General features: G+C 40.9%; 1 protein-coding gene across 8 annotated transcripts in view; it reads right to left on the bottom strand.

Moving 5' to 3' along the window:
* Window positions 1–1,489: 1,489 nt before the first annotated feature.
* Window positions 1,490–14,660, bottom strand: part of FLT3 (fms related receptor tyrosine kinase 3) — a 120,199-nt gene continuing 107,028 nt past the window's right edge. For all 8 annotated transcript variants that reach the window (XM_025462618.3, XM_025462617.3, XM_025462621.3 and 5 more), the window contains 5 exons: window positions 14,233–14,355; window positions 11,046–11,157; window positions 10,644–10,743; window positions 10,059–10,164; window positions 1,490–2,058 (listed from right to left, as the gene is read on the bottom strand). In XM_025462618.3, the coding sequence (XP_025318403.1) occupies window positions 1,936–2,058; window positions 10,059–10,164; window positions 10,644–10,743; window positions 11,046–11,157; window positions 14,233–14,355 (564 nt within the window). In that variant the 3' untranslated portion in view covers window positions 1,490–1,935. The remainder of the gene's footprint in view (window positions 2,059–10,058; window positions 10,165–10,643; window positions 10,744–11,045; window positions 11,158–14,232; window positions 14,356–14,660) is intronic.

Genomic DNA, 14,660 nt, shown 5'->3' with positions numbered 1-14,660 from the left:
ACCAGTAGACGGTTTTGGCAACAGAGACAGATGGTGTTATGTAGTCTGATGCTGAGAAATGCAGGGGAGCCCAGTCGTGGTGGGCATGGATGCTGGCAAGAGAATTTGGCTTTAGCTGATAGACACCGAGAGTCACCGGATGTGCTCCAGCCAGAAGTGCTATGTCCACAGCAATACTTTAGAAGACAAATCTATCTGTGGCCAGAGAAAACGTTGGATGGCCCAGAGACTGGGAGAAGAGGTTAGGTAAAGAATGGGTTTGTATAATCTAAGTGAGGTTATGGTGCCCTGGTCTCAAGTAAAAGATAAAAACCAGAAAGGGAAGTGCAAATGACAAATTAGGTGACATTTATGGACCAGGCACTGATCTAAGCAATCTGTATGTTTATGTAATATAGATAGACCTTCCTCAATTTGCGATGGGGTTATGTCCCAGTGAGCCCATAGTAGGTTGAAAATATAGGTTGAAATGCGTTTAATATACCAACTCATCGAACATCATGGCTTAGCCTAGCCCACCTCAAATGTGTTCAAAATACGGACGTCAGCCTCCAGTTGGGGCAAAATCATCCAACACAAAGCCTATTTTATAATAAAGTGTTGAATATCTCATGTAATGTATTGAATACTGTACTGAAAGTGAAAAATGGGATAGTTAAATGGGTAAGCCATGGTGGTCAGTGTTTTGGTTTTTCACCCTGTGATCCCATGGCTAACTGGGAGCTGCCACTGCCCAGCATCACCAGGGGCAATCGTACTGCATATTGCTAGCCTGGAAAAGATCTAAATTCAAAATTCAAAGAATGGTTTCTACAGAATGTGTGTCCTTTTTGCACCATCGTGAAGTAGAAAAATCTTAAGTTGAACCACCGTATGTTGGGGACCATCTGTTTCTGTGTATATTTATAACATATATACATATATATAATATGTGGTCCATTTAATTCTTACAACAACCCTGTAAGATAGATGGCACCCATTTATTATTCCTTCTTCCAGAAGAGGAAACTGAGGCCCAAACTAATTCAGTTACTTGCCCAACGTTACACAACTAAACAGTGTTAGAAAGAGAATTCAAATCCAGGCAGATTGGCTTCAGGGCTCTTAACCACGGACCTGGAAGGGAGTGCAAGCAAAGGCAGACCTTCGCCAAGCTCTTCACCAAGAAATGTAAAGATGAGGATAAGTCCAACTTTATAAGCCTGTGGGAGGGAGGGAGCAAAGCTTCAAAGGACGAGGGAGGCTGAATCCAGAGAGTGCTGCAGAGTAGCAAGCAGCCATCAGCTGTTCTGCTCTGGTCTGGAGGCAGGAGACACAGATCCTTTTAAAGAAAAAAAAAAAAAAAAAAAAGAATCCGAAGAAAGGATGGACCTCAGTAGGAAAAAAATACACATGCACAAACAAATCATTGCACATAATTTCATTAGGTTCCTGCCCTCCCGTTAAGTCTTGCCCTAAATATATCATGTAAACAATCCAGTGACAAACATTTCTATAGAAGAGATTTTTATTTCCGTTCATAAAATAGATCACTAAATAGCTGAAAAAGTTACATATTATTTTAAAACATAGATTTAAAAAATCATATCAGCTTCTCCTTAGCAAAATGCTTTTGTTTTATATATTTACAAGAATATACTATACCTTAGGTACACAATTTTCACTCAAGCCAGCCTAAGAAGGCCTTTGGATGTAGGTAGATGCTCCAGTAAAGTTAATTATCAGCTCTTCCTGCCTTGTGCAAAGGATGATTTGTTTTTACAAAAGTTCCTTTGAAAACAAGAGTAAATACAGAGAGCTTCTAGAGAAAAGTCCAGCAAAGCAGCAGTTGAGAATATACTTTCTTTTGGTGATGAAATTAATCCTGTTTGGTAATCTATAGCCTGTTTAAAGTGGGAGTGGAAGGGAGGAAGTCCTTCAGACTACATTGTTTCTCTAGGACTCTTCAACATGAGCCTGTGGAGCAAGTAGCCCTGAATCCACCTCTCTGCTGTAAGGTCGCCTGTTTTGGTAGACGGAAGGACGGTCTGAAACATGGCCATCCATGTTCTGATACATCTGAATGCGGGGGGGAAAAAGAACACTGATTACAACATACATGTCAAGGGGCTACATTGCAAATTACTTAGTATGCATAAGTCTTAGAAGATCATCTTAGAAGATACTAATTGACAAAGCAAATTTGGCCCATTTATTAATGGAGAAATCAAGTCATAGTCAAACATCTTATTCAATCATTGTTTCTACTCTTGGATATAAAGTCTCAATCTAGAACTCCTAAAGCTGAATAGTAAAACCATACAAGAGAAAGACCACTAAAAGAGGTCTGTTTAGGGGTACCTGGGTGGCTCAGTGGTTGAGCATCTGCCTTTGGCTCAGGTCGTGATCCTGTGGTCCCAGGATCAAGTCCTGCATTGGGCAGGACTCTCCACAGGAAGCCTGCTTCTCCCTCTGCCTATGCCTCTGCCTTTCTCTGTCTCTCATGAATAAATAAATAAATAAATAACATGTTTTTCCAAAATGAAAACAGCACTACTTTTTGTCTGATTAAGTCAACACACATTCATATAGATATCTTAAGTAATATAGGAAGATATATAGAAGTAAAGCTAAAATCATCAGAGGTAGCCACCGTTATAGCTTGCTGTGTACACACAATTTCGGGTCAGTAGGTTCAGAGTGTAGACTGTGTTTTAGAACCTTATTTTGATTTACTAATACGTTGTTTGCATTTTACATATTTTCACTACTGACTAAATATAAGTACATTTACCTTTTTTAAAAAACTTATTTGAGAAAGAGCACACGCAAGCAGAGGGAGGGGCAGAGGGGAAGGGATTAAACACACTCCCCGCTGAGCAGGGAGCCAACATGGGGCTCTATCCCAGAACCCTGAGATCATGACCTGAGCCCAAGGCAGACACTTAACGAACTGAGTCACTCAGGTGCCCCTCATCTTTTTATTTATTTATTTATTTATTTATTTATTTATTTATTTATTTATTTAATATGTATTATTTTTTATTTTTTTATTTACTCATTTTTTTAATAGTAGCCTAGCATTCCATAGTACTGATGCACCACAACTGACCTTTTGATGAATTGGTTACATAACATGCACTGGAAAGTGCACACTGGCCCTGTCTGTCTCTGGGATGAATGGGGGAAGTGGAATTGCTGGGTCAAAGGGCCTCCACATCTGAATGGTGATGTGCATCACCAGGCTGTCCTGCAGAAAGCTTTACTTATTTCTGCTCCTCTCAGCTGTGTCTGGGAACAACACTCTTTTCTCCAGAGCCTTGCAGTAAGGATGTTGACTATCGCTCACGGCTCTAGCCCTTTGTCCAGAGAAGGTTTTACTTCCTTGCTCGCATGTTTCATGATAAGTAAAGTCAAACATCTTTTTCTATATTGAATGAACATTTGCACTTCATTGTGAATAGTCAGTCTGCTTCTCTCCTTTGCCCTGTTATTTTGGGCTATCCAGGTATTTCTTGTTATTTATGAGACCTCTTCATGATGTAGGGATCATGCATTCTGCATTTTTTTTCCTGAGGATCATGAATTCTTTTTTTTTTTTTAAGATTTTAAAAATTTATTTATTCATGAGAAACACAGAGAGGCAGAGACATAGGCAGAGGGAGAAGCAGGCTCTCCGCAGGGAGCCCGATGCGGGACTGGATCCCAGGATCCTGGAGTCGCGACCTGAGCCGAAGGCAGACATTCAACCACTGAGTCATCTAGGTGCCCCTCAGAGATCATGAATTCTTTTTTTTTTTTTTTTTTTGAGATCATGAATTCTTACGTGAGTTTGACAGACTCCTTTCCTCTCCCCACTCCTCATTATTGTGTATTTCTTTGTGTTTGTTTTGACAGTCAGTTATGGTGTTAACTGAATGGACTACCCCCTCCTCTTAATTTTTCTTTCTTTCTGTAAAACGGACACAAATATCCTTTTGAACCTGGTCTTCACAATAACCATCTGCCTCTACCCTTAAGGATGAACAGTAACAATATATCGTTTTTGTAAAGTGGGCCAAGCAGCTGACTATGACCTATTGAACCAAGTGTATATCTCTAGCACTGAATTTCTAATCATCTGAGGAAGCCTGTAACACTTCAAATCCAACAGCTCCACACTTGAGTCCATTCTCTCTGATCTCCAAACCTTCTCTCCTCCCTGTATTTACAGTTTCACTTAGTGCAGTCCTCCAGTCTCACCATCTAGAACTTTCAGAACCATTTCCTTATGCTCGCTGTACTCCCACAGCCAGTCGGAGACTGGGTGCCATTCTGGTACATCACTGCTTTTAATGTCTCCCTGTCCATTTCTTTAAGTGATTCTTATTTATATAAGTAATTAATTAGTTTTACTGACATATAGGTGACACACAATGTTGCACCAGGTTCAGGCGTACAGCATAGTGATGCTACAACTCTGTGCAACTCTGTGCCATGCTCCCCACAAGTGGAGCTCCCACCTGTCACCATACGGTGCTATTACAGTACCACCGACTATATTCCCGTTGTGCCTTTCATCCCTGTGACTTTTTCATTCCATAACTGGAAGCCTATACCTCCCAACCATTTTTCCCCTTCAAGCGATTTTTTAAATGAATTTTTAAATTGCACAAGTAATACTCAAGTACATTTTCCTTATAAAAGTTTTGAAACCCTAGTTTTTCAAGTGTATCAATATAAAGAGGTGCATATGATTTTCTTACACTTTTTAAAATGACTTCTCTATCTGTATCTTTTTATTCAGTCATTTGTGCTTCCTCTTTTTTCTTAATTGTTCTCTTCATTTTTATGCATTAGTGGTATATGTGTATGCTGCATTAATATAAATAGTAATATACAGTGTAAGGTAGATCCAGACTATTGTATTCAAATCCTAAGTCTGACACTTACTGTGTTACCTTAGGCAAACCATTGAACCTCTCTGTATGTCAATTTACTAATCTCCAAAAGAGGTAATAATAGAACTTACTTTGTGAGATTGATGTGAGAATTAAATGAGTTATTATGGGTAGTACATCAGTAGTGTGCACAACAAACATTCAAAAAATGTTACCCATTAAATCACTACTATTATTAGCTCAAAAAACAACTTTTGTTTTTCCTGATCATCACTATTACTTTGTTTTGGGGGCTACTCTCGGGTTAATTAATTCTGCCTATATCTCTATTACTTCTTTTTATTTTTATTTTTTTCTTATCTGAGAGAGAGAGAGCAAGAGCGCATGCACAAGCCCAAGCATGGGAGGTTGGGGGAGGGGAAAGAATTTTGGTCAGACTCCACACTCAGCACAGATTCCAAGACCCCAAGACCAGGACCTGAGCTGAAACCAAGAGTCCAATGCTCAACTGACTGAGCCACCCAAGTGCCCCTCTATTAGTTTTCTTCTGCTTTGTTCTTTCTCTTCCTTTTCTTCATTCTTCATTTTTTTCTTAGCTTCTTGAGGTGAAAGTTTAAGTCATTCATTCTTATTCTTTTTTGTCTTCTAATAAATGAATTTAGAGTTATAAATTTGGCTGACTCCTACAGGTTTTAATAAGCAGGGTCTATGTTTATGTCTTTTTCCTTCCTCTTCCTCCTTCTTGTGAACCAAAGACTCCTGTAAGAAGCCTCAGTGTTACTTTCTGATGTAGGATGCTGGGGCTTTTTGGGTGTTACTGGTGATTTCTCATTGCCCCGCACTAAGGTTAGTAAATGTGACTTATGTGATAACAGTCTCATTTATTATGGAATTCTCTTTCTTAAGTGGACTTACTAATCTTGCCATTTTGTACTTTTTTTCTATTTCCATGAATGCTTTTTGTTTCTCTCTTCCCCGTTTTGTCGGGTTGATGAGGTTTCTCTACAGTCCTTGTTTCTTCTACACTGAACCTGAGATTATAGATTATATTTCTGTTTTCACAGCAGTTATGCTCACATTTTTAACACCTATTTTATTCTTATGTGTAATGGTTAACTGTTATGTCACATGGTTAAGTGTGACTGCTCCCACTGTGGAACTTCTGCAGGATCCCACCAGACTTCTCCCCACGCTTTAGGAAAGCACTTGTCCTTATTCTTTTAAAGAGTCCTCTGTTGTGGGTCTTCCCTCTTCAGTTCTAACTGCTTTCATTGTCTCAGGGGTTTTCCACAGTTTCTGGTCCACAAAGATCTCCTTCTGGCTTTCAAAGGCAGTTATAGCCTCACTTCTTTAAAAAAGTATAATAAAAATATGTATGTGTTTGTATATAGGTATTAGGTATTTATATATATTTATATTATATCTATTTTATATTTGTATTTATTTATAATATATAAATGTATGACTTGTTTATAATACATTTATTATAAGTATATATTTCTTATAATTTGTGGGCACTGATAGGAGAGGAGAGGTGATGTGACTTCAGGCCCCTTCCTTCTGCACATCTCCCCCTGCCCCCGCCACCATCTGGTTCACCCCCTCATCTTTGTTCACTTCTGTTGCCACAGTCACTTCTTAACTGATGTCCTTACTTCCACAGTTTGGTTTTTGCTTTCTCAAATTCACTTTTATACTTCTTTTCCTCTCCTTTCTTTCCTTCAATCCTTCCTTCCTCCCTTCCCTCCTTCCAGAAATACTTGCTTAACACTTTCTATAGGCTAAGAATTATGCCAGCCACCGAGTATGTAACAGTGAACAAAAAACAGATGTGACCTCTGACATACCCTCTCACTGAAAGGCACTCACTCATTCATTATAATAAAGAGCGTCTCCTGCCTGTGGGACTGCATCAGGTGATGCGAAGATGAGCAGTGAACCTCCTTGCCCTCATGAACCAAGTCTAGTGATGGGAAAGACAGACCCATAAAACAAAAGTATCGTATAACATCATTTGAGTCTCACAGTTATAGAGTGTTACAAAGACTCAGAAATCAGACTAGATCTTTGGAGAGGAGAGAATACTTGATCTGGCTCTTTTTTTTTTTAAGATTTTATTTATTTATTTGAGATAGAGAGAGAGGAGAGAGAGAGAGAGAGGGAGCATGAGCAGCAGGGAGGGGCAGAAGGAGAGGGAGAAGCAGGCTCTCTATTGAGCAGGGAGCCTGACATGGGGCTTGATCCCAGAACCCTGGGATCATGACCTGAGCCAAAGTCAGATGCTTAACCGACTGAGCCACCCAGGTGCCTCCCCCATCCCGTTTTTAACTGAGGTATAATGGATATATAACTATATGAGTTTCAGGTGTATGATGTGATTCATGTATGTGTATATATTGCAAAATGATCACCACAATAAGCCTAGTTAATATCTGTCACCATTTGGAGGGATCTGGGTCACCAAGACAAATATTGAAGTATTTTTGTCCATTCTAAAAAATCCTCATTGATTCACCACTGTTTGAACTATGCCTTAGCACGTTATTCAGTGGTCTCCTTGCTCTAACTCCATACCACTGGAGTTGAGTTATATTTAGGAGCATTAACCTATGTTTTCTCTCCTTCTCACTTGTTCCTGGAGAGCCATTTTCCTTCCCTAGCCCATGATGAAGCAAAAACAAAAACTCTTCAAAAAGTATTCACATGCATACCAGGAAAGATTACCCCAGGGATGCTGGCAGGGCTGCTTCCCACCCAAGAGACTAGATATGACTGTGCTTAGGAGGTGAGAAGGGAAAGCATGCATGGAGTGGCAACAGAGGAGGACCAAGGGCTTGCTCGTAGTGGGCAGAGTTGTCTGGCATGGTTGCATAGATTCCACCTTGCTCAGAGGTGCCCAGCCAAACAGGCAAGTGGGGACTGAAATCCAATCTCTGCTCTGTTCCCCAGGCCACTAGCCGGGAGCCTACTGCCCCAGCCAGCAGTAAGGGGGTCCTCTCTTGGTGTATCAATCCCACTGAGAGGATATGCTGTTATCTAACTTACCTGAAAAAGATACAGTTTGCTATCAGTGGCTCTGATACTGGTAGGAAAAAGAACCTTCCATGACAGAGGGTCAGGGAGCAGAGAGGAAGAAAATGGGGGTGTGGGGGAAAGATGGGGGGTGTTCCTGAGCTCAGGTACCCTCAGCTGAATCATCAGCCATGGAGAGCTCACCATTCAACAACTCCTGATACCCAGAAGGCCCCCTGAACAGAGGGATGGGGATCTGGACATCCTGTGGGTGGGAGAACAGGAAAGGAAACTTGTACTCCAAGACAAGGTAGTCCTGGACAAAGCCAAGGAGCTTTTGAGCAGTAACAGATCGTGCACCCTGGTCCACTACCTTTCCAGTCTTGTTTTTCTCCATATTCCCGCACCAGCCCTGTTATTTTAGCCACAACATTTATCTTCCATTCGACTTTCTCAACTTTGAACCTTTATCTATATTGCTCATCTAGCCTGGAACACCGACTAACCCTCCACTTACCAAGAGTCAACATACTACTCATTCTTCACAGCTTAGTGCAAATAACACCCCTGTGAATCCTCCCCAGCTGTCCAGTGAATAAAAATTACATGGCCCTTTCTCTTTACCTCAACAGTTCATTTCTTGTTTCTCTTTCTAACTCTTTTTTCAGTTAATCTTATAGGGTCATTTTTTTAAAAAGATTTATTTATTCATGAGAGAGAGGGAGAGACATAGGCAGAGAGAGAAGCAGGCTCCTTTCAGGGAACCTAATGTGGGACTCGATCCCTGGACCTGGGATCTTGCCCAGAGCCAAACGCAGATGCTCAACCGCTGAGACACTCAGGCGTCCCTATCTTATAGGGTCATTAACTATGTCCAGGCTATCTGCTCAATAGCCTTGAGGCTTTCCATCTCCCTCGACCTTTTTGGCCTAATTCCCTGAGAATAATTTAGTTTCTGAATGTGATTTTTAAACATCCTACCAGGAGGAAAGGACATATACCATGCACCCAGGTCTCTGGAGAGACTATAGAATTGAAAATGGACTCTTAATAATTTAGAAAAAGAGAACAATCCATTTAAACAATGAGGTTCCTATGTAACTAACATTTATTGATTAACTACCAAGTGCCTGCTAAGTGCTAAGTCTTTTCACATACACCCTGCTCCTTACAACTTTGTAAAGTAAGATTTTTTGTTTTTTAAGATTTTATTTATTTACATGACAGAGAGAGAGAAAGTGCACAAGTGGGGAGAGGTAGGCAGAGGGAGAGGGAGAAGCAGGCTCCCCACTGAGTGGAGAGTCCGCCATGGGGCTCGATCCCAGAACCCCAGGATCACGACCTGAGCCAAAGGCAGATGCTTAATCGACTAAGCCACCCAGGTGCCCCAAGACTGTTAATTGTTAATCCTACATTTCAGATAAGGAAACTGAGATCCAAAAAAGATTAAGTGACTTAATAGAGGCCTATAAGATGTAAATGATGGAGCCAAGATGTGAACCTGGGTATTGAGGGTTCAAGGTCTTATCCTTTGTCCACTTCCTCTAGGGGATGGCTCCATTCACTACACCAGGTGGTTTACTGAGGGATTAAGAAATTAAATGTTTTTAAGTGTCCAGTGCTTCGGACTAGACAACTAGTCAGCAGAGTGAGTCCAAGTTCCCAGAGCTCAAGGATCACCTACCTTGGCAAACCATTTTACAGGTGTAATACGTAAGAGCCAGAGAGGTAAAATGATTTGCTATAATTCATATAGCGATGAGGAGATAGAATGGTAGAGCTGGGAATTAGACTCGCACGACTCCAAGTCAATGTTCTTTCTACTCTGCTGTACTATACGACTGGGTTGTGTGATTATTCATAATAAAGCTTTTTGTTCAATTAGGAAAGGTCAGTGGGGGTCACGGATTAAGTTTTATTTAGTTGTCTAGTCCGAAGCACTGGACACTTAAAAACATTTAATTTCTTAATTAATCAACTGAAATCTTTGGGAAAAGCTTTCTTCCCCCCTCCCCCAAGAACACCTACCAAGAAATATGTCTCACTCCATACAACTTTCAAAGGGCAACCAAGACAAATTGTGATGAGAAAGATAGTGACACCTTGCTTCTTAGGACATCAGTGTGTGTTGTGAGTCACTGCTTTCCTTTCTAATGATGCTTTACAAAGTATTATGCAGCTACATACCGCTTCTTCTGCATCCGCCAGCTGACATCCTAAAAAGGAAGTTAAGTTGGGGAAGGACGGCCGTTTCCTTGAGTCAAAAGCCCAGCAGGATTGCATTATAAAGTATCTGTAAAAGCAAGAGAAGGAGCGGTAAGATAAGGAAATCTGAATGAAAAAAAAGTTGATCATTTCCCACCATTTCTTCTTGTGGAGCTACTCATGGTCTGTGACATGCTTCTTCTGGGGCAAGTACTCCACAAGATTTTCAACTCACACCAGAAAAGGCAAATTAGGTGATGGACAGAAATGCATTTTTAAAAGTACAATGTGGACCAGAAATCAGGAGATGGAGTCTTATTGCCTTCAGGGATCCTTCCAGGGAAAGAATTGAAGCTCCTAATTCACGATATCTGCAGTTTTGTTCAGAAATCCCCAAAAGATAAAGGAAGTTTCCTTTCCTTTTCTTTTCTTTTTCTTTTTTTTTTTTTAAAGAGGAATCATATGAATTTTTGCATCAAAGAGTTTTACGTTTTTGGGGGTCATGCATTCAGAACTAGAGAGACTGTAAACTGATTTCAGCCACTGTACAGTCTGATTTGAACTTACATTTCTTCTGTAGCATAAAATGGCTGATCCATCTTAAATCCACTTTGAATGAGTTTATAGAAGTTAGCATCAACTGGAATACCAGGGTAAGGATTGACACCTGAGGAAAACATTAGGGAGGATAAAATCATTTCATTGGCTTATTAATTCATTCAATTATCTAGCATGACCTGAGAGCTCCCATGGGCCAGGCACTGCTTGGGGTGAGGAAAGTCACGGCTCCTGCTCTGAAGCAGGTATAGGCCTCTGGGGAAGACACCACAAATAAAACAAGAAGGGGCACAGAAGTCAGATTAGTTAGCTCTTGTGAGCATTAGAAGGGCCATATCACACCCTCTTTGATTTAGGAATGGGGAGGGGGTGCAGAGGGGTCAAGGGATGGCAGCAAAGTACAAAACGTACCAAGAGAGAATATTTCCCAGAGTAATATTCCATATGACCAGACGTCACTCTTTATGGTGTAGATCCCTTCAAATAAGCTTTCAGGGGCCATCCACTTTACAGGCAGACGGGCCTGTGTAGAGTCCAAAAGTAGACCAAAGGTGATCAGTGGGGAACTGACTGAATGACAAAGAGTATTTCTTTTCTCTTATTAGCTAGGTAATATAATTTATTTTCTTCCAAAAGGCACTCTTAATGCTTAATGTAGAAAATTATCTCTCAAGTGGAAGTTTTCCACTTTCAAATCAAAATTCTAACATAATAGCCTTACAAAAAGATAAAACAAAAACCCAACTGGATCTCTCTCTCTCTCTCTCTCTCTATCTCTCTTTAGAGCACATGCAATCCAGGAAATGGACAGAGAGAGAGGAGAATTGTAAATAAGCTCCACATTCAGCTTGGAGCCCCATAAAGGGCTACGTCTCACAACCCCAAGATAATGACCTGAGCTGAAATCAAGAGTCAGATGCCCAATCAACTGAGCCGCCCAGGTGCGCCTCACAGCTGGCTATCTCTTTAAAACTCATCTTGGGGGCAGCCCCAGTGGTTCAGCAGTTTAGCGCCACCTTCAGCCCAGGGCGTGATCCTGGAAATCTGGGATCGAGTCCCATGTCGCACTCCCTGCGTGGAACCTGCTTCTCCCTCTGCCTGTGCCTCTGCCTCTCTCTCTCGCTCTCTCTGTGTCTCTCATGAATAAATAAATAAAATCTTAAAAAAACAAAAAACAAAAAACTCATCTTGAACAGGGCAGCCTGGGTGGCTCAGCGGTTTAGTGCCACCTTCAGCCCAGGGCATGATCCTGGAGACACAAGATCGAGTCCCGTGTCGGGCTCCCTGCAGCCTGCTGCTCCCTCTGCCTGTGTCCCTGCCTCTCTCTCTCTCTCTGTGTCTCTCATAAATAAACAATAAAATATTTAAAAATAAATAAAACTCATCTTGAAGAAAGCCTTGTGCTTGGATTGGGTGAATTAAACAATAGATAATTCCCATTAAGGACTAACTAGTCAGTCGCCCAGAGGTAAGTAAATACTAGTGAATTAATGGAATATTTTGTTAAAGCATTTCTTGGGAGAACGTTAGTGGAAATGCCATCTACAAGAATGTGGTGAGGGGAGCATATGTCATCACTTCGAGGAATGACACCAGGCTGGCTTCTGTGGCTTTAATAATTTCCAGTAGCATGAAAGGCAGGTTTTTAGTTAGTACAGCCTCAGATTAGAATCAAGACACAGGAGCAGATAGGTTACTAGGACAGAGAATTTTGTAGTATTTTCTTTTTCATGAGGTAAAGAGCCTTTCACAGTGTATGTTTAATCTGCCAACTAAAACCAGAGCTCAAAGGACACCTGACTGACTCAGTTGGTTGAGAATGTGACTCTGGACCTTGGGGTTGTGAGCTTGAGCCCCACATTGGGTGTAGAGATTACTTAGGAATATAACAAAAAGAAAATTGAAGCTCAAGAAAGAAACTATTTTAAATCCTACACAAACCGATGAGCTGATAGAATCAAACAGGCCAGTCTGGTTAATTTGATTAATTACAAGAATTAATTGAGGTGCCAAAGGGAATTCATCTTCCCACATAAGAGACCACCAGCGCATAAGGTAAAAACTGCACAAACACACATGAGCTTTGATCATATTTATGACTTCAGCTCCAACGAGTGAAGTAGAGATCTAAAATCAGCTGAGATGGTTATTTGATTCTAATGGGAATACAGTTTAATTTGATTTGTAACATTTATTGGCTATTTACACCAGACAGGTGCTTTCATGTTGGTTTTATTGGTTTGTTCCCACAAGACACCAGTGAGGTAAGCATATAATCACGGGAAATGATGCATGTGTCATAGTGGTTACGTACAGACTTGGGGCTCAGACCATTCACTCTCTAGTCCACATGCTGTGGAATCATGGGCGAATTCCATTTCTATGTCTCGGTCTCCCAACCCACAAGTGGGTACTTTGAGGACTAAATGAATCAATATACGTAAAGCACTTAAGAATACTGCTTAGCACCCAGTAAGCACTATCAGGACTTGCTGCTACTATTATTTAACTCTAGGTGTATGATTCTTACAAGCTGTACTCTTTCCATTACACAATTTTATCATCTAGTTAGTATTGCCAATAGTTCTTTTTTTTAAGTTTTTTTTTTTTTTTTTTTGTTTTAATTCATGAGAGACACAGAGAGGCAGAGACATAGGCAGAGGGAGAAGCAGGCTCCCTGCAGGGAGCCTGATGCAGGACTTGATCCCAGGACTCTGGGATCATGACCTGAGCCAAAGGCAGACGCTCAACCACTAAGCCATCCAGGTGTCCCTCCAATAATTCTTAAATAACACATCTATCCCCACCCCCAAAGCAAAAAACAAAAAACAAAAAAACCCACATCTGTCCCTAGTTGGTTTTTTGTTTTTAACAAGTGGTCATGTTTTAGGTCTCCCTGTGTGATAGTAATAAGATGCTGAATATTCATCAGTGAATATTTAATTTAAATATTGTGCCTTTTAAAAATTTACATTTCATCTTTAATTTATATGTTGTACTTTATTTTTTTATATGTTGTACTTTTAAAAAATGCTTTATTGTAGCTACTGCCAAATTCCCATAATTGAAAATATGACCCCGGTTGCTTTATAGCTATGGGAACTGAAGTAAGTTTAAGTTAGGAGATTTTTTAAGTGTGGATTGGACCAAGATCCCTAATTCATCTATTCTGACTATCGCAAGGACAGATGCGATGCTATTTTGCTCAGCTTTTATTATAACTGGAATATTCCCTGAAGCTACAGAATAGCCTTTTTTTTTTAAAGATTTATTTATTCATTTATGATAGACATAGAGAGAGAGAGAGAGGCAGAGACACAGGAGGAGGGAGAAGCAGGCTCCATGCCAGGAGCCCGATGCAGGACTCGATCCTGGGACTCCAGGATCGCGCCCTGGGCCAAAGGCAGGCGCCAAACCGCCGAGCCAACCAGGGATCCCCCAGAAAAGGCTTTAAAACATAAGAAAGCCGACTGCAGTGAGGAAGGTTTTGGATGCTGCCATAAATCAAACATGTACTACAGCGGTTGTGGACGTCTACCGTAACAATGACAAAACACACAATAATAGTAAAAAAATATGTGCAAAATAGCGGCCTTACATTGCCCCTGATAACATAGTTGGAGTCGCTCATAATATCTCGAGCCAATCCAAAATCACAGATCTTCACCACTTTCCCATGGGTCACGAGCACATTCCTGGCTGCCAGGTCTCTGTGAACACACTATAAAGAAGGAAATTGGAGTGTTATTTACTGTGATGTAGGTTATCAGAGAGTGCAATCTTGCTTCCAGTTTCAGGTTCAGTAGGAATTCCAGGTGATAGGAAAGCATGGTTCATCAAGGTGTCTTATCTTTACTGGGCCACCACCAGCAGTCATCATGCATGACATGTGGCACACACAGTGAACACAGATGGCCCAATTCTTTACCTGCTGTGGATGCGGTCACTTGTGTTGCTCATGGAACATTCCCAGAGGTCAAGAGGATGGGTTCTTAGAAAGGAGATCAAGCCTGGCTGGGTGTCGCG

This window comes from Canis lupus, chromosome 25 (assembly GCF_003254725.2).
Source record: "Canis lupus dingo isolate Sandy chromosome 25, ASM325472v2, whole genome shotgun sequence".
NCBI classification, from domain to species: domain Eukaryota; kingdom Metazoa; phylum Chordata; class Mammalia; order Carnivora; family Canidae; genus Canis; species Canis lupus.
This window is presented reverse-complemented; position numbering and strand designations above follow the sequence as displayed.